This window comes from Dendrobates tinctorius, unplaced genomic scaffold (genome assembly GCF_039654945.1).
Source record: "Dendrobates tinctorius isolate UK_male_01 unplaced genomic scaffold, ASM3965494v1 ptg000151l, whole genome shotgun sequence".
NCBI lineage: Eukaryota > Metazoa > Chordata > Amphibia > Anura > Dendrobatidae > Dendrobates > Dendrobates tinctorius.
The window spans coordinates 11,976,386-11,996,503 of NW_027361818.1; the positions used below are offsets into that span (position 1 = coordinate 11,976,386).

The 20,118-nt window shown below is 42.5% G+C and overlaps 1 protein-coding gene across 2 annotated transcripts in view; it reads left to right on the top strand.

Moving 5' to 3' along the window:
- Positions 1 to 17,848, top strand: part of LOC141050256 (uncharacterized) — a 34,443-nt gene extending 16,595 nt beyond the window's left edge. For both annotated transcript variants that reach the window (XM_073547132.1, XM_073547133.1), the window contains exons 5-8: positions 10,226 to 10,383; positions 13,052 to 13,210; positions 13,615 to 13,749; positions 15,433 to 17,848. In XM_073547132.1, the coding sequence (XP_073403233.1) occupies positions 10,226 to 10,383; positions 13,052 to 13,210; positions 13,615 to 13,749; positions 15,433 to 15,714 (734 nt within the window). In that variant the 3' untranslated portion in view covers positions 15,715 to 17,848. The remainder of the gene's footprint in view (positions 1 to 10,225; positions 10,384 to 13,051; positions 13,211 to 13,614; positions 13,750 to 15,432) is intronic.
- The last annotated feature ends 2,270 nt before the right edge of the window (positions 17,849 to 20,118 follow it).

The following is a 20,118-nucleotide window of genomic DNA, read 5'->3' on the forward strand; positions in this document are numbered from 1 at the left end:
TCCTGTCTTACCATTTCATCATTTTCATCCTGTAAAAATCCTATAGCATCTTTGACTTTTCTTTTACTTTTGACATATCCCCAAAATCCTTTATTATTGCTTTTGACATCTCTTGCAAGCCTCAATTCATCTTCAGCTTTAGCTAATCTGATTTGTGCCTTGCAGGTTCTGCAGACAGCATTATATTCTTCTTTAGATATGCCTCCTTCTTTCCATTTTATAAACATTTTTTGCTTCCTTTTTAGCATGTGCTTAAGTTCTGTGTTCATCCATCCTGGTTTCCTTAAATGCTTCCTATTCTTCCCTCTTTTCGGAATTGTTAACAACTGTGCTTTGAGAATTTCATTTTTCAAGATTTCCCATCCTTCCTGGACATTTTTGTCTTTAAGGATATCCAGCCATTGGATCCCTCCAATTCTCTTTCTGAATCCCTTAAAATCTGCCTTTCTGAAATCTAACCTTGACGTCTGAGTCTTCACAGGTCTTCCGCCTCTAGTTATCCAAAATTCTAAAATAGCATGGTCGCTACCTCCTAGGGTCCCAGCCACTTTTACCTCCTCAACCATTTCCTCCCTGTTTATAAGGATTAGATCCAAGGTAGCAGTTCCCCTTGTTTTCTCCTTTACCTTTTGGAAGATAAAGTTGTCAGCAAGAGAGGATAAGAATTTCCTTGACCTGTTAGTTTTGCCTGAGAGAGATTCCCAACAAATGTCTGGATAGTTGAAATCTCCCATGACAACTATGTCATATTTTTTGGAGAACTTGGCCATTTGATGCATAAAGAGTTCATCCATATCTTCAGCTTGCACAGGCGGCCTGTAGTAAATGCCTACAATGGTGTCCTTTCCATTGTTCTGTCCTTGTATTCTTACCCAAACAGTTTCCACAGAACTCCCAGTCTCTGAAGCTTCAATCTCTGTGCAGATATACGCATTTCTAACATACAATGCGACACCCCCTCCTCGTTTATCAAGTCTGTTTCTTGCAAATAAGTTGTATCCTTCTAGTCTTGTATTCCAATCATGTGTATTGTCCCACCAAGTTTCAGTGATTCCAATGACATCATATTTCTTTTCCTGTGTTAGTAGTTCCAATTCTCCTTGTTTGTTGCCCATGCTTTGTGCATTAGTATAGAAACATTTTAGTTTGTGATTGGTTTCTCTTTCTCCAATATTTTTTTTAATTAGATTCTTTCGTCTTTGTTCTTCCTTTCCACTTCTAATAGCAGAGTTCTCAATAGCATTTGTCAGGTGTATGGCTTTTTCTGGTCTTTTGCTTCCCTTCCCATGTTGTTCTAGTTTAAAGCTCTCCTTACAAGTGTAGCAAGGCGACTTCCAAATACCTGCTTTCCAGTCTTCGTAAGGTGCACCCCATCTCTAGCAAGTAGTCCATCGTATAAGTAGTTCACTCCGTGATCCAGAAATCCAAATCGTTGCTGACGGCACCATCGACGTAGCCAGTTGTTCACCTGCAGAATCTTATTCCACCTCCTTGTTCCATGGCCATCCACTGGGAGGATGGAAGAGAAGACCACCTGCGCTCCCAGTTCTTTCACTTTCTTGCCTAAGTCTTCAAAGTCTCTGCAGATGGTTTCCAGGTCGTTTCTTGCGGTGTCATTTGTCCCCACATGTAGTAGCAGGAATGGGTAGTCATCTGTAGGTCTGAAGAGTCCTGATATCCTGTCAGACACATCTTTAATTTTTGCACCTGGAAGACAGCACATTTCTCTTGAAGTTATATCCGGTCTGCAGATAGCGGCCTCTGTTCCTCTCAACAGGGAATCCCCCATGACCACCACTCTCCGTTTCTTCTTCACAACATTCTTCTTTCTCCATCCAGGAGGACTCTGAAGGCGTACAAGGTTGCTGTTTGTTGGCAAAGTCTTATCCTGATGTATTTCTTCATCGTTTTCCTGCGTGAGAGCCTGGTACTGGTTTCTGAGCAGTATGGGTGCTGACTGCCTCCTGATCCTCCTGCTTCTCTGGGTCACATGTCTCCATTCCTCTGTTTCTTCAGGTGCACTTCGAATTTCTTCTCTTTCTGTAACATGAAGAGATAATTCTGCTCTGTCCAAGAACTCTTCACCTTCCTTAATGATCTTCAACGTAGCTAACCTCTCTTCGAGATTTTGCAACTTTTCCTCCAACAGGGTCACAAGCTTGCATTTGTGGCATGTGAAGTTTGGCTTTTCCACTGGTAAATCTGTGAACATGTAGCAAGAAATGCAGCTCACCAAATGGCTCCTGGCCTCTTCCATCTTGAGATTTCTTAAAAAGATGAAAGATGAGCCAAAATTCGCGCGCCGACCGGCGCGCGGTTTCTCCGATTTCCTCTTTTCAGCTGCAACGGCCAAAACCCAGTGATCGTTGAGCTCGCGGAGACTCTTCACTTATCCCAGAAGGCACTGGGAATATGCAAATGATCTCCTCAAGACTCTTCCCCTGGTTTCTCCGATTTCCTCTTTTCAGCTGCAACGGCCAAAACCCAGTGATCGTTGAGCTCGCGGAGACTCTTCACTTATCCCAGAAGGCACTGGGAATATGCAAATGATCTCCTCAAGACTCTTCCCCTGGTTTCTCCGATTTCCTCTTTTCAGCTGCAACGGCCAAAACCCAGTGATCGTTGAGCTCGCGGAGACTCTTCACTTATCCCAGAAGGCACTGGGAATATGCAAATGATCTCCTCAAGACTCTTCCCCTGGTTTCTCCGATTTCCTCTTTTCAGCTGCAACGGCCAAAACCCAGTGATCGTTGAGCTCGCGGAGACTCTTCACTTATCCCAGAAGGCACTGGGAATATGCAAATGATCTCCTCAAGACTCTTCCCCTGGTGCGACCCAACTTGCTTTTACCTGACTTACCATTCCATCCTTGGATTGATGGGTTATTCCGTGGGAGAGGGAGCACACCATAGGGTACAATGCCCTGGGCAAACAATACCTATCATCCGCTCTCCACAATCCATCTTCTTCCTTCGCACCTGAGTGCCTTTGCCATCCCTCCTTTTCTGGTGCAGAGGCCTGATCTTGCAGGTTCTGAAGTAATTGTAGATCCACCTCCCCCGACACCTGTACAGTGTATGTTCCTGCGGGAAGAGGGAATAAAGCAGCAGCCTTGGCTGCAATATCAGCTCGGTTATTACCTTCAGCTTCCTTAGTGCGCTCCTTTGTGTGAGCTTGCACTTTTACTACAGCAACTTTCTTAGGCAGCTCCAATGCTCTAAGGAGCTGGGCCACCAATTCTGCATTTTTAATGGGCTTACCAGAGGAACCAACAAACTTTCTGCTCTTCCATATGGGACCATAATCATGGCATATGCCAAATGCATAGCGGCTATCTGTGAAGATATTTGCTGTCAAATGTTCAGCGATTACACACGCCTCAGCGAGCGCTTTCAGTTCAGCTTCCTGTGCAGACATTTCGGCTGGCAGTGCTTCACTCTTCACCACCTCATGCTGATCTACAATGGCATATCCTGTGTGAGGTACACCATTTTGATAATACCGTGATCCGTCTACGTACAACTCTAAGTCTGCATTAGAAATTGGTGTCTCTTGCACATTGGCAAGTGGTTGTGTTTCCGCCTCCATAAGCTCAAAGCAGTCATGCTGAGCTTCAATTATTTCTGAATCATCAGTGTCTGGCAGCAAAGTAGCGGGGTTCAGAACTGTACACCTTCTTATAGTCACATTCAGGGGTGTAAGCAGAGCCACTTCATACTTTGTTAACCTATTCATGGACAAATGTTTTGTCCTTGCCTGGAGCAGTAGCTCCTGCACAGAGTGTGGTACCAGAATTTCCAAGGGATTATCTAGCACCAAGTCTGCAACTTTTTCCTTCAGCATTGCACAAGCTGCGACTGCTCTGATGCATGTTGGTGCTCCCTGTGCTACTGTGTCAAGTTTGGCTGAATAATATCCTAGGGGGCGATGCTTCCCTCCATGTTGTTGTGTAAGCACCCCTTTAGCATGTCCCCCTGATTCATGACAGTACAAACGGAAAGGCAGGGCATAGTTTGGGATTCCTAGGGCCGGTGCAGAGACAATGGCCTCCTTCAGGTTTTGGAACCCCTCTTTGGCTTCCGCAGTCAGCTGGTATGGCTGCCCTTTATTACATGCGGATAACACGTCAAAGAGAGGCGGCATCATTTGTGATGCAGCAGGAATCCATTCTCTGCAGTAACCAATCAATCCCAAAAATGTTCTCAGTGCAGTATTTGAGGTAGGCTCAATGGCTTGGCTTATGGCCTTTTTCCTCTGTAAAGTTATATGTTTTAATTGGAATGAAATGCAATGTCCCAAGAAAATGACCTTTTCCTTCGCTATCTGTAATTTGTCTTTTGACACCTTGCATCCTTCATGATACAAGAATATCAGTAATGAAGCAGTTTCCTTTAGACACACTTGCCTATCTGGGGTACAAAGAAGCAAATCATCCACGTACTGTATCAACTGCACATCTTCCCTTTCAGGGTGCCAAGAAAGAAGGATTCCTGCCATTGCCTCAGAAAATACAGAAGGGGAAGTAGCTCCCCCTTGAGGCAGTCGTGTCCAACAGTACTGCTTGCCAGCATGTGTAAAAGCAAACAGCATTTGGCTTTCTTCATCAATTGGCACCGAGAAAAAGGCATTGCTTAGATCAATAACAGTAAAACATTTTGCATTACTTGGAATCTGATTCAACAAGGTATGAGGATTTGGCACAATAGGTATGTCCACTATCATTAGTTTGTTAATTTCCCTTAAATCATGTACCATCCGGTACACCGCAGGTTGCCCTGCCACAGTCTGCTTCTTCTTTATCGGAAAAAGAGGTGTATTAAAAATGGATTTTTTCTCCTTTAGTATACCTGCCTTCAGATAGGTGGATACCTGTGCAGAAATAGCCTCAGTTTGTTCTTTACTCAGCGGGTATTGTCGGATCCGTACTGGTACAGCTCCTGGTTTCAACTTAATAGAAACAGGTGTTATTTTTAACAAACCCTCATCTGTTTTATCTTTTACCCATAGTGCAGCTGGTATTTGCTCAAGCATCTGCAGTATCTCCTCATCTTGCCCAACCTGTTGTTTTTCCTGTTCTTCTAACCACATCATGGACATCACCAGGAATAGGGCTTCTTCCGATAAAGGGCCTGAAACAGTAATTCCCTTTTTTCCAAATTTAATGATTGCATTGACAGCATTTAAAATATCAGCTCCTATCAAATTCAGGGGGCATTTTTCTGATACTAACAATTGGGCACATAAGTCAGTAGTTTGAGCTATTCGTACATTCATAGGTTCTGTCTCATACAAAGGATGAACCACTCCCTCTGCTCCTATTCCCTGTACCGTTTTCCCTGTCATGAATCGTTGTGGCATATCTTGTTTTCTTATAATAGTACGGCTCGCCCCCGTATCAATTAAACATTTCAATTGCTTCCCATTGGGAAGTTGTAATTGGGTTGTGGCCCTTGGACCATCCCTAGGGGGAACCACTATTACAGAATCATATTGGGGGCTGCCAAGTTCCTAATCTGACAAATTTCCTGCCTCATCAGTTGCTACCAGTGAAACACGAGTCTGCTCTGGGTTAGTTGTTCTATTCCTGAAACAATTCCTTTTGAGGTGCCCTCTCTGGCCACATTCATAGCAAAGCCCTCTCCGTCTGCACTCCTCTGGGTCTATTACCCCATCTCTCCTTTTTCTGTCTCCTCCCGCAGCTCTGTTATGTATGCCTGATGCTTGGACCGCAGTTCTGACAGCATTATTAAAGGCATCAGGAGGTATATTTACCATGACAGGCACCGGCTTCTGCTGTTTTTTTACTTTGCGATTATTAATTTGGGCTTCTATCCCCCGGAATACAGGAAGAGAATTCTCCAAGGTAGCAAATACACATTCAGGTCTTACTTTCATCACTTCAGCTCTCAAGTCCTCTCTTAATCCAGTTATAAACATGCTTTTCAGAAACCTAGCTTCCCTAGGATTTTTCAGGTCATAGTCATGGTCTGTGAACGCTGCTGCACACCTTGCATGGAATTTGTCAATAGGTTCATCTGGTTCTTGAAATACTTCAGGCAACCCTGAGGTCAACTCTTCTGTTAGCTGCTTGGCTACTACGTGTAACCTTGCTATAAACTGTCGCCCTGATTCTCTAGTTTTCTTATCTTCTGGAACTTCACGTATCGTATTAACATCTGCCGGGACTGCCCTCACCTTCTCAAGCAAAGGCACTCCAGCCGATATTCGACACAGTGGTTCCAGATCATTCCAGGCTGCGTCATAATTATCAGCTACCCCTTCTACTGCTCTATAGAATCCTAAGGGATTCTTGTAGGGATCGGGGAAGCTGGTTGCCATGGCTAACTGTTCAGATCTACTCCATGGCTTATACCACGTAGTGGTATCTACTTTTCCCTCATCCTCTCCGTCATCTGTTGGTCTGCTCGTAGTCTGAGTTATCACAGGGAAGCTGCTGACTGTGGCTTTTCTCTCAGCCCTACTGCAAAAATCACATTCTATCTTCCCTTTCTCCTGTGGCTTATTACACCTATTACAAATCCAAGTAAGGGATCTCATAGCTCTATTTGAATAACCCTGAGTATCCTCCCTTTGCTGGTGTTCGTCCTCACATTTCCACTCATTATTTTCCCTAATCAACTTTAGCTTAGCCACCTGTGAACTACCTTGAGAGGGACTGGGTGTCATTTGCAATCTAAAATCATCCCTACTTCCCCCTGAAACCTCCCGTCCTCCCTGTCCAGAACTTTTTATTGGGGTGGAAAAATTATCTAGGGATTCCCTTGGAAGTGCAGGGTATTGATTTGTAACCGAATATGTAGGAGGAGAAGATTCAAAAGTAAAGGGGCTCTTTTGCCTCTGCATTGGAGATGCAGGAGGAATCATTCTCTCCCCCACATACTGAATAAATGGGGTCCCTGGTGTCTGATAAATCACTGGTATCTGACCAGAACGGAGTCCTGACATATGAAAATCTGGTGGAGACAAAAATGATGGTGAAGAAAAATAAGGCACAGTACTAGCCGTCGCTGCTTCAGTGGACATAGATTCTATGTCCTTTCCACTAATGATTCTTTCCCTTATAGGGCTACAACTACTTGTAACTTTCGAATCACTGACTGAGATTTCTTCTATCTCACTCAAAGGGGCGGAGGGAGCCGTGGACACAGGCTGTCGTTGTAAAGGAGGGGCTGTTGCTTGTCCCTGCGCTGTTGTATTTCTCCCTCTTCTATTCTGGGCAAACTCACTCTCGTCATCATCATTATCAGTATTAAAATATGGATCATGCTGCTCAGCCGTTCTCATCCAAGCAGCCACTTGTTCCTCATAACCATGCCTCTCGATCCATTTATCATGCTCTTTGCTAAACCGTCTCCATCTCTCAATGTCTAAGCAGCCATTTTCTGGCATCCCTGCTTGCTTTAAAATTTTTGTAGCATTTTTAACCGCTTTTTGCCCATGTTCCAAGCGCACCAGATCCCTCATTTTATATCTTGGATCTGGGTTTCGTCCTAGCCTGGTAAACTTAGTGCCCATAGCAAAAAGCTATCTAAATCAGAACCTGTCAAGGTCAGCCACCTCCTATCTTCAGCTCTGTCTGTCTATTTCAGAAACTGTCAAGGTTGGCTACTCCTATCTTCAGTTCTGACTATCTATATCGGAAACCGTCACGGTCAGCTACTCCTGTCTTCAGTTCCGATATCTAGCAGGATCCCACTGGTCGATTATGATGTCCAGCAGTCTCTGCTTTTAAAGTAACAAGCTGAACTTGTACTTTCTGTTCTGCCCTGATTTTACTACACACCTTGTAGAACAGGTAACTATAAGTTGCTACAAACAATATTATTGCAAAAGCAAGCCCTACATATTCCTTATACATCAGAATCAGATCCTGAGTTTTCACTAGACTCTGAGCATGTCAAATCTATTCCTGAGTCTATTTCAGAGAGATCAAAATAGTATTCATGTGAGACTATATCTTGCCACCTTGGCATGTACCATCTAGTCTCTAAGATATATGACCAACTTTTCAATAATGCATGAGGGTGTGGCACTATATGACAGGAAAATACTCGGTACAATTTATTTGCTCTTCTGTACTGATGAGGAACAACTGGCGTTAAATGTACTCTTTCCAAAAACCAATCAGACCTTAATCTTCTCACCCTTTTTTGACAAATCGTAACTGAACACAAACAACTTTCACACGGCATGTACAAGTAACACGTACACTTCACAAACTAGTATTCATTTCAAAGTGTCTCAAAGCCACCGGACAGTAACTGGCTCCTGTACTTCCAAATCTTCGCAATATCTCTGCTATCTCACAATTGACCGGGGTATCTCGAGGCACTCTAAAATGAATATTTATAGTCAAAATATACACTCTCACAGATCCAAGCCAGGTTATGGCAGCCCACCAGCCAACTCCTCCAGTGATTTTCCCCTCAGTCTTCCAGTAACGTGGGGTCGCATCTGTCTGCAAACTCTTTATAACTATACTTTGAACACACTGATCACAGGACATTTATCAACCAATTCTTATCCTTTTACTACTTGCTTATTCTTTCTACTACTTAGCAACTAGCCGAGCAACAAAAACACATAATAACATAATCCACCAACCAAAGAAAAACCAGAATAGTAATCAAAGTGAGAAGGGTGGAACATGTATAACATAACATTACTTTCTATTTTCAGTTCTGCCTTCTACATATAACACCCATTCAACTCACACCCCTTTCAAGATTTAAGATCATTCATAAGAAAATTTTTAGCAGCACTTCTGATCTGTTGCCCGGTCTTGTACTGGCAATACAATATCAAGTACACAAAATTAGAATGTTAGGATGGTTAGTATTTTTAGACAGATAAACAAATACAAATATACAACCACAAACAATACAAACTACATTAAAGCCAAGAAACAAAAGATTAAAGCCAAGGAACAAAAGAAACAAAACAAGCAAAAAAATTAAAAAAAACTTAAAATAAAAAAAATAAAACAAACCTTAATTTTTGTTACCCGAGGGGATTCCCATTCAAAGATCCAGACAGACTGACCTACCTACCCTGTCTTAGGGAGACAAGAAAGGATGCGAGCCAAAATGGCTCACGTACCCGGGTCTCCTTTCTGTTCTCCCCCGACAGAGCAAGGCAATCCTTTTCAGTCCAAATTGATAGTTAAAGGGGAATTCAATCTCGCTGGGGCCTCCAAGTTTGTCAGCGCCGGGATTTTTTCTCTAATCACCAACCTCGGGTAAAGCTCATTTAGAGCTTCTCTTACCTAGGATCCTAGGAATGGAGACGAAAGAAAAAGACACAGGAGGCTTGTCTTTCCAGTTAATCTCTCTCCTTTATTAAGATGGGTACTTCTTTTATAGGATCATAAAAGAGGAAATAGACAAATATAGACAATTTCCGTAATATTATGTAACAATTGCGAAATGGTGGATGGTTGGCAAAAACAACAGTTATATAACAGATATGACAAAATGATATATTATGTGTTTAATTGGGGATGATGGGAATATGGCACTTCCTTGATATCAATTTAACAATTCATGGAACTGCATCCGGTAATACTAACAGGCCAAAATACTTGGCCTTGACATTTTAGACATTATTCTAAGAAAAGAGAGAATTTTGGAACTGACCACTTGGCAGAATTTCTAACCACGTAGACAGATGATAACAATTAAAATAGTGTCATGGGTTAGAAGTTGTTTTTCAGTTATTTTTCTGGTCTATAGAAACTAAGATTAACCATTTCTTTGACAAGTTCTGTGAGAGACAGAATTCTTGCTGGTTGGTCGGTGATCAAATACTTATTCTTTCCAATAAAATGAAATTTAATTATGTAAAAATCCTACAATGTGATTTTCTGGATTTTAGTTTTAGATTCTGTCTCTCACAGGTGAAGTGACCTACGATAAATATTACAGACCTCTCCATTCTTTGTAGGTGGGAAAACTTGCAAAGTCAGCAGTGTATCAAATACTTATTTTTTCCCCCAGTATTTATTCTGTTGAGCCAGTCAGATAGTAATAAAGTAATCCTAATGTGATCCTAAAACTGTAAATTCAGGGCGCCCCAGCTGAATATCATAAGATACTCTATGTTTTAGTTTTTTTGCTCTTTTCATTCATAGGTCAGTTTCACTCTTAGTTTACTTGTCATAAATTTGTGTGACTTAACTTTTACTGCAAAGTTATAAATCTTTTAGTCTTTCAGACCCGTGATGGGAAAACCTTTTTCTCAGTTCGTCGTGAAATGTTATATTCTCAAACAATCACATACCTACATCTCAGAGATTCCTACAATAAAGATATCGTTCGGCTCGATTTGATCCCCAATGTTGAAGCCGGTGGCCAGAACTCGTATGTAAGTACTGTAAAGTCATAGATTGTTTATAGAGTTTTCTTCTGTGTGTTATGATAAGTACGAGACTGAAACAACTTCGAACTTCATGATCCTTATTAAAAAGGATCTCATAGAGTCCTCTATGGGTAGTTATATAGCGCAATTATTTACCCAAAGAAACTGTCCATAATTTCATTTGTGGGGATGAAGTTAAAGGAGGAGCAGATGTAGGGTTGTTCTAAAGGCCCTTCTGCTATGTAAGACACAACTGTTATATGTTATGAATGGGTCACCGAGGAGGATGGCAGGAACAGGCTAAGCCACCAGAAAACCAGAGACGTTGGTAACTAAGCGGATTGCAGACCCCTGATCCTATCAACACAACTAGCAGTAGCCGTGGAGCATGCCTACGATGCCCTAGACGCCTCGGCACAGCCGGAGAGCTAACTAAGTCTAAAGCCAGAAAAGTGAAATCTAAACTGCCCCGGAGCAGATCCCCAAAGGAATAGACAGCCCCCAAACATATATTGCCGGTGACACAAGATGAGACACAAACACAGGCAGAGAACAGACTGAGCAAATGGTGGGACCCAAGCTGTCTAGACAGGACAGGACAGAAAAGATACTGTCTGCAATCACGCACAAAACCCTAGAAAAATCCAACACTACTGATATACAAAAAACCTGAGGCCACACGACCTCAAAGCCGCTAGATTAGCACTCTGGTATGGACTGGAAGCAAAGCAAAAGATACTAACATAACAGGGGACTGAACAAACTGACACAAGCTGTAACATATAGAGCGGGGCCCAGCACTGCCCCCAGCAGGGAGTGTGCTGAACCCTAGCAACAAAGCAGAAACCAAAAAAAGTCACAACCAGATTAGATGCAAAGGATTAGCAAAAGAATCACTTAACTGAACCATACAGATCAGGCAGGACACAAAAGAACTCCAAATGCACAAGGAGGCAATCACCAGCAACTACCAAGAGCAGCCAGCTCAGTTACATGCTCCCAGCCAGTAATCCCAGGTTCCCAATTATCGTCAGGTGGGAAACTTCCATCAACCTGGCCAGCTCCACTACTCCCAGTAACCACCAGAGGGAGCAGAGGGAGCTTCGGCTCAGAAGTCTGAGCAAGGGAATTCACAACAGTTATATATGACAGATGGCAGGTTGGGACTGCCCAGGAGATCGGAGTTACACCTATATCTGTACCCTTGCACAGACCTGTACAACCTAAATCCTCTAGAGATGGGCACATTTATTTGGCTGGAATTAAACTCTACTCAAATTTCATATACAGTAATCTCATTCAGGGGAATTCAGTTTTATATTCACCCCACTGTTTATCTCTTTGGCTGCCTGCTGTCCGGTCTTTGCACCTTTTTTATTTTAACACGGTTCAATCTGGACCAAGGCATGTGTCCACGAACAGAACATGGAGTTCAATGCTCATGCCCTGGAGCCTACTCGTGGCTGGATGCCCCTGACTAAGAGAGGACACTGGGCCTGAGATATGAGACATCAGAGGTGCTTAGAACCTTGACAGCAAATAGGAAGCCGCAAGGATGGCCGGAAAGGTGACCGGTGAGGTAAGGATGTCTTTTTTTTTCTTTTTAGTTTTCTTTTCTGTCAATTACTTCTCTGGCCACCACCTCTGCTGCCAGCCCACTGTCCAGTCCCCTGTTCCTCCGTCACACTATATCTCCGATCTGATATTCATGCTAAACCGAGGCTTCCGGCCACGAGCAGGCCCTGAAGTTCACTGTGCTTCCATTGTGGCCTGCTTGCGTCCAATCCCAGACATGCGAGATGTGGAGGTACGTAATAGCAGACAGTGGGCAGCGTGAAGCAGGAGTGGCTGCAGAGTTGAGCAGTACAGTGAGTATTAGGACTTTTTTATACTTTTATATCTTACGTTTATTATGCTCTTGGGTCTGGAGATACCTCCACAGCTTAATGTATGGACTGGCGAATTCAAAGTTTTTCATATCTGCTCATCTCTAATAACCTCTGTTCAATTGATGACAAGACGGTTTGGACTCCATTTACAAGATTCAAGATCTTCAACCAATGGGACCTATAAAGAGGAAAGTTGGTCTGATGACCTTTATTCACAGATTTCCAGCCCTATTCATACATTGGAGAAGTCTCAGCTGTGTCCATAACTCGGCCACCTCTGTGATAAAGTATATGGAGAATCGTGAATGGTGGTCATTAGACCCCTTTCTATTGATTTAAATCCAATTTCAATGATCCCTACCCATGGCTGCTTTGGCAACTCATTAGCGCCCTGCAGCCAGACCTCTAAGAAAATGGTTCTTGGAAAACAGGGGTGGCTCATCAGATCATTCGGTTTTAGAGGCCTCTGTGGAAGTACTGCATGCAAGAAGAATGGAGAGAATGTAATTTACATCATAGCTGTTCAATTTCATGCTGCCACAATGGAAGTAATTTCATTAATACAACTTTCTTACCCATAAATTGATAGAGCAAAGATTATCATGATTCACAATGAACCATCTTGATAATTTTTCACTAAAGATTATCTCACTTAAGGAGAGTAAGATACTTCACCATTTACTGACCGATGTCTAGTTAGGTGTTGAATTAAACTTTTTGTGCCATGATTAGCCCAGTGTTATCTGAATCATGTTACCTTTGATGGTACGTCCTCTCTCTTTTAGTTGCAGATTGTCGCTCTTCCGATGCACCTTTTGGGATATGTAAAAATAGAATCTGTATCTGGAAACCTGAATATTTGCATTCAGATGGCCAAAGATTCATCTACATTTGTGGCTAGCCTTCCGATGTTTCTATATAAGCAGAGGAACATGACCATAGAGGTGAGAGAACTCATCAATTTAAGTCAAGCAATAAGATAACTTTGAGGAAGTACTGGATTCTCTTAAAGTAAGTGTCTTAGGCCGGGGTCACACTTGCAAGTACCATGCGAGAAACTCGGGAGAGTCTCTCGCATCAATACCCGGCACTGTCGCCGGCACTCGGGATCGGAGTGTGCTGCTGCATAGAAATACATGTGTGTCAGCGGCAGTGCACTTGCGCGAGTTTCTCTCATCATATTCGCAAGTGTGACCCGGCCTTATTTCCCTGGTAGTGAGGTATTTTCCATCCCTTCTGTCCTGTAGCCTTTATATGACATAACTCCAATGTTCACCACAGCCTATATTATGTCTACATACTAGATATCTTGTGTACTAAGAACAATCTTCTTCTTCTCATCCCTGAGATACTAACCATGAACGGGTCTCATCAAATTGCCAAAATAACAAGTGAGAAAGAAGGGAAATCTGCCCAGTTTATCTTCTCGGAATATTTGGACTGCTGTGCAAAAACTGTAATCCTCGGGGCTTTCCTTTACTTGGTGAGTATGTCTACAGCATTTATTTATGACATATTTGTTATGTTTATAGAATCCTAGAGTGATAGAGTTGGTAGGAAATTCCAGGGTCATCCTGCTCAATGCAGGATTCACTATACTATCTCAGACAGATGTCATGACTGCAGGTATGCGATTTTTGTACATGCGTACTAGGCACGCACAGCCCCACTAAATGCAAGTGTATTGAGCAAGACCAGACAAGTCTAGTTGGAATGTGGCAGGAATTATGCAAATTGCATACTTGTGGTGACATGACTAGTGATGGGCAAACTCGTGTATGTTCAAATGAATGGGGGGATCTTAACATCCAGAGGTTCACAAACTGTCATCTGTAAGGGAGCACAGGAAATACCAGCTCTGATCAGTGGTAACCAAACACCCCCGGTGAGAGCGCTGCGGTGCCCATACTGTCACACAGATGACAACATGTGAGCCAGCAGCTGTGAAAAGGTTACAGCCCTCAGCTGTCTGCTTTAGCTTGGCTGGTTATCAGTAATAGGGGTACCTCATTATGTTTTTTTTAATAATTTATTTAAATTATGTAAAAAACTGCATGAGGGCCCCTCTAATTTGGATAACCAGGTCTAAGGTCTGCAGCCCGATGCTGTCAGCTTTACCTGCACTGGCTGTCAAGAATAGAAAAGATCTTTTTTATTTTATTTTTTTTTTGCACTGTGCACTGACCAATCACAGCCATGCCCATACTTGACATGGTAGTGATGGGGCCAAAAGTGCCCACACAGAAAAAACTTATTGATTGGCCACTCCAGCCTTTTAACAAGCTTTGTTCGGTCTACCGAACCCAAACAGTAATATGGGCATCCGGGAGAATTGCATGTTCGCCTTCAGTGCACACACCCCGAACATTAATGTCCAGGTTCGCCCATCTCTAGGCATGACCACCCATTCCCAGTGCCGACACTGGAAAATTCCCATAGTGCGCAGTGAGTGAGATGTGAAGATTTGAAAGTCTGCAGTCACATAAAGGCTGGACAAGCCCTTCAGAAGTGACTTCTGCCTCTTGATTTAAAGAGGTTGTCCAGCCCCAGTCTACAAGTCTTTGGTCACTCAAAGGCATTATGAGTAAAAAGTGACATTGGCACCATTAAATGCAGCTAATATGAGTGCAGACCCACAATACACCACATTGCAAATTTACCACAGAAACCAAGGAGGCAGTTAACTTTGTCATGTGAAAATATCCTTAGGCTATGATCAAAAAGAGGTTTTTTTTAGGAATTTTGCAACAGAAATTCTCCACAGCTCTTTGCCCTCAGAATCTTATTTGTGGAGTTTTGAAGGCATCGTTACATAGCTACATAGTTACATAGGTTGAAAAAAGACCTAGAGGTCCATCAAGTTCAACCTTTCTCCACCAAATGTACATTCTGCCACTATTTTAACTATAACCCACAATGTTATGTGTATCAAGGAAATCGTCCAGCCCTTTACTACAAGCTGTTATAGTCTCTGGAATCATGGACTAAGTACCATTCAATACAAATATAATAGTTGGCTATAATATTATCCATCAAACAACATTTGGGGAAAGCTGAGAGAAATAGAAGGAAGGAAAGGAAAACGATATTAGAATTGCATGTCTAAAAAAATGGAGTAAGCAGTGACCTGTGGAAACGGAGTCATTGTTATCTGTTTGTGTTTTAGAACTTTCGTCTCCATCAGATGTCGAGGGTGGAGAATCCTTCTATGAATTTTCAAGACATAGAGCTTGTAGACGGCGTGGAGCGATGTGGTTCGAGCGGCCAACCTTTCGGAGTGGAGAGGGATGCAGATTATTCTAATAACACGAGTGGCCGCTGCTGTAAATGTGGCCCCGAATGCTTGAAGCTCTTGTGTGGTCTTGGGAGTGTTGTCTTCTTCTGCGCTAATCTCGCCAGTTGCTGCATTAATTGGATGAGACTCTGGCAAATGTGTGTTAGATCTTGATTGCATTTGGACTATTTGGGGATAAAAAATTCTAATTTTTTTGGACATGAGGTGTGAAAGACTTCAGCTATTTTTAGAGGCATGCCTTGGACTTTTTTTTTTTTTACCAGCTCCCAAGATCCTCTCGCGAGATACATTGTCAAGATATGGAGGAAACCTAGAAAATGTTTGTTCTGCTAATGTCTGTTTATTAGTCCACGTGTCGTTTGAGGCCTGGGACCTACAAGCTGCCAAGACCAAGAAGACGTCTTTCTGATCATTGTGAGATTAGGGTTAGATAATTACATTTTAATTTTTGGAGAGGTGGTGGGTGGGATAGAGGGAGCATCAGATCATGTTAGGGAGCATAAAGGTCAACTTTTTCTATGTGGGGTACAAAATGGCACTGTTTCTTTCCAGCCATATTGAGGTGGATATTTTTTACTGTTTAGTGCAGTGTTCCCCAACTCCATTCCTCAAGGCCGACCAACAGGTCATGTTTTCAGGATTTCCTTAGTATTCCCCAGGTGATAATTGCATCACCTGTACAATACAAGGGAAAGCCTGAAAACATGACCTGTTGGTGGGCCTTGAGGACTGGAGTTGGAGAACTCTGGTTTAGTGGGTATAGAGGGGGCCGTTTTTACAGTATTGTGGTGGAAGGGAGGTATTTTTACCTTTAGGGGCACTATATTGTATAGGGGACACAATGGCGCATACAATTACTTTGTGTGGCACTAACAGAAGCACAATTACTGTGTGTGGGAAAGGGGGTACTGATAGACTGAGAAGATCAGCAAAAAAGGTGATTTTTCTTTGAGTGGGAGTTTGTTATCATCTGGGAAAAAATATGAAGCAATATTTGTAAGCCAATATTATTTTTTTTTGGGGGGGTGACACAATTTTGGGGAGATAACTATAGCAATGACAACACTCTTTCCGGAGTATAGTGTTTGGGGACATTGTACCAGATAAGTACAAAAAACGGGCAAATGAAAAGATTGTGTACATTATAAGGAGTTATGAAGGGTAATGGAAAAACAAGTATTTAACATGATCATTAAGACAAAAATGAAGAAAAAGTGAAAGTCGGGATCTCCCCTCTTTTTCTTCATTTTTGTCTTTTTTAATTGCTGTTGCATCTTGTCAATCCAGATGTCACGATCCATTTCTTGGATCTGTGTCAGATCTGGATTTCCTCACATTTAAACCTTTTTTCCTTTTTGGCCATCGGGGGTTAATATGAGTTTTGCCCCCAGTGGCTGCTGGTGTTACTACAACTGTAGTTGGTCTGCTGATGGATTTTCCCCCCAGTGTCCGCTGGTGTTACTACAACTGTAATTGGTCTGCTGATCAGTTTTTCACCCGGTGGCTGCTGGTGTTACTGCATGGTTACTGCATGGTGATTAATTATCTATGCAAGTGGTGACTACTCCCCCCTCCTTACTATAAAAGGTCATCAGGTGCTGTAGATCACTGTTGGTTATACACTTGCTCTAGGGCGACAAACCAAGCTGGAGTTCAGGAGCTGACAGATCTGTGGCGCTTCAGTTGTTTGCTGTTGTCAAGTGGCTATCTCTGCTGTCCAGGAGCATTGCAGCAGAGCAAGCTAAGTGTTGTTTTGTTTTACCCTGTCTGTTGTATCTTTCCTTTGGGTTTTTGTGCAGTACACTTTTTCCCTGTCTTGCCTCCTGGGGAGGGGGTTGGGGCCTTTTAGCTTAGGGCTAAACAGGAGACAGGGACAGGTCAGGGACTTGGGCCTCGCTACCATTAAGTGTACCCCCAAGTTAAGGAAAGACAGGGCACCCCCTTAGCCTGAGGGGAAGTTCAGGGGCCCTGGTTCCACATCATCTGTTGCCCCTTACTGCCCCCATGACATCGGACTTGTTACCCTAGAAATAAAATGTATTAATGAACATGTTAAATATTTATTTTCTGCATATTTCTATAATATGACTGTTCGGGATTTGTTAACCCTGTGATAGCAATGAACTTTCACATCATGTCATCTGATCTATTGGCGCTCATTTTTTTTTAATCTCAGCATCTATTTAAACTATGTGCGTTCGTGATGTCTGTATATGATGTGTGGTGTTTCCTGATGAAGGGAGCATAGGAACCCCGAAACACGTCAAATAAACCACTGTGAATTCGTGACAGTCTCCTGGATTTTATCCTTGCGGCAGCGCGGAGTTATACTACAAATTCCTATTGAATATATGGAAAAGAAACGGAGCAGGACCTCCAAGTTTTTTGAGGCGTTTTGAATTTTTGAGGGGGATGTGGAGTGTGTAAAATCAATGAAAACTGACTGTTCTTCTCCAGCATATTGTCGGTTTTGTCTCCGTTTTTAGCTTTTTTTTTTGTTCTCTGATCTTTTTTTCTCTAATAACACTCAGCAAAGGATCAGTTAACACAGATGAAAAACTGATGACTTCCATCTTATATCCTCTTCTGATGATCCTCGTAGACCAGAGTAGGCATGACTTGGGAGGCCTAGATACTATAGTTTTAATTAGTACTTGACTAAGCGTGGGAGTATTTGACCAATACAAAGCTGCCTAATAGTATTAGTTGGGATTAAAATTTGTTATTAAAACTGTTCAACTAAAAGAGCCCATACATACTAAAATAAAGTTTAACAAAATGTCCAATTTTTACCGTTAACACATGATGAGTATCAATGGCCGAATGTCCAAAATTGTGAAAACATTTGTCAGATGTTTTGGATATTTTTGTCTGACGATCCACACTGGCATAAAGATCCAATATAGGTTGTGATGTTTTACATCTCATCAATGAACAATCATCCCATTGGCCTATTTTCATCTAACATATACGGGGTCGTAAGTACCTGTTGTTAAAAACAAGCATCAGTGTTTTTCACTGCCTTTGTTTCCTGTATCTGCACCATGTCAATTAAACAATTCATTTGGAGAACTAGGAACCTGAGAAGGTATTTTTGGGTATGAACTTGTTATTGGGGTATTTTTACAATGGATAAAAAGAAAAGTGCCTTTAATTATCTAAAACTCCTGTCGTGGAAGGTTTCGCCTCTCTTTGAGCTTCCCCTGGGACATGTTCTTGGTTTCATTTATCTTTGGGCATCTATATCACATATATTGGCATGATTTTGTTCCTCATATAACTGCATTTATTATTCATATTTATCCTGCATAATATACATACAGTGGGTACGGAAAGTATTCAGTCCCCTTTATTTTTTTCACTCTTTGTTTCACTGCAGCCATTTGGTACATTTGAAAAGTTCATTTTTTTAATGTACACTCTGCACCCCGTCTTGACTAACAAAAATATCAAAAATGTAAAAATTTTTGCAAATTTAGTAAAAATAATAAACTGAAATATCACATGGTCATAAGTATTCAGACCCTTTGCTCAGACACTCATATTTAAGTCACATGCTATCCATTTCCTTGTGATCCTCCTTGAGATGGTTCTACTCTTTCATTGGAGTCCAGCTGTGTTTAATTAAACTGATAGGACTTGATTTGTAAAGGCGCACACCTGTCTATAAGACCTCACAGCTCACAGTGCATGTCAGACCAAATGAGAATCATGAGGTCAAAGGAACTGGCCAAGGAGCTCAGAGACAGAATTCTTGCAAGGCACACATCTGGCCAAGGTTACAAAAGAATTCCTGCAGTACTCAAGGTTCATAAGAGCACAGTGGCCTCCATAATCCTTAAATGGAAGAAGTTTGGGACCACCAGAAGTCTTCCTAGACCTGGTCATCCAGACAAACTGAGCAATCGTGGGAGAAGAGCCTTAGTGAGAAAGGTAAAGAAGAACCCCAAGATCACTGTGCCTGAGCTCCACAGATGCAATTTCAACTATCACTGCAGCCCTCCACAGGTCAGGCCTTTATGGCAGAGTGGCCCGACAAAAGCCTCTCCTCACATGAAGGTGAAGGACTATGAGAAATAAAATTCTCTGGTCTGATGAGACAAAGATAGAACTTTTTGGTGACAAGTCAAGCCTTACATGTCAGAGTGAGAAGACTTATAAGCCATGCATGCTCCTCTGCATTGGTGGATTATTATGAGGTCAATCTGAACTGCCTCCCAGGGCCTGAGGTTTTGGGGGGGGGTCGATGACCAGATTGCCCTCACTGTAATGTCCCGGCAGGGACCTTTCTTAGAGCTCTGCTGACGCCTATTCATAATGGTAGGGCAGCTACAGGGGAGCTTCCGCCGCCTCGGCTGTGATGTCGTCATCCAACATGCACAAGCATATACGCGCTGGTCATTAGTAGAAGTGGCGCCTCATGGACCAGAGCAGGGCGCTGGGGGAACAGGAGCGAGCTGAGTATGTAACTAATGGAAGCGGAGGCACAGGTGGTGAAGTTCACATTCGTTTATTTTTTGAGTGGAACCTCGAGACCACGGTCCGGGGGGCTCCGAA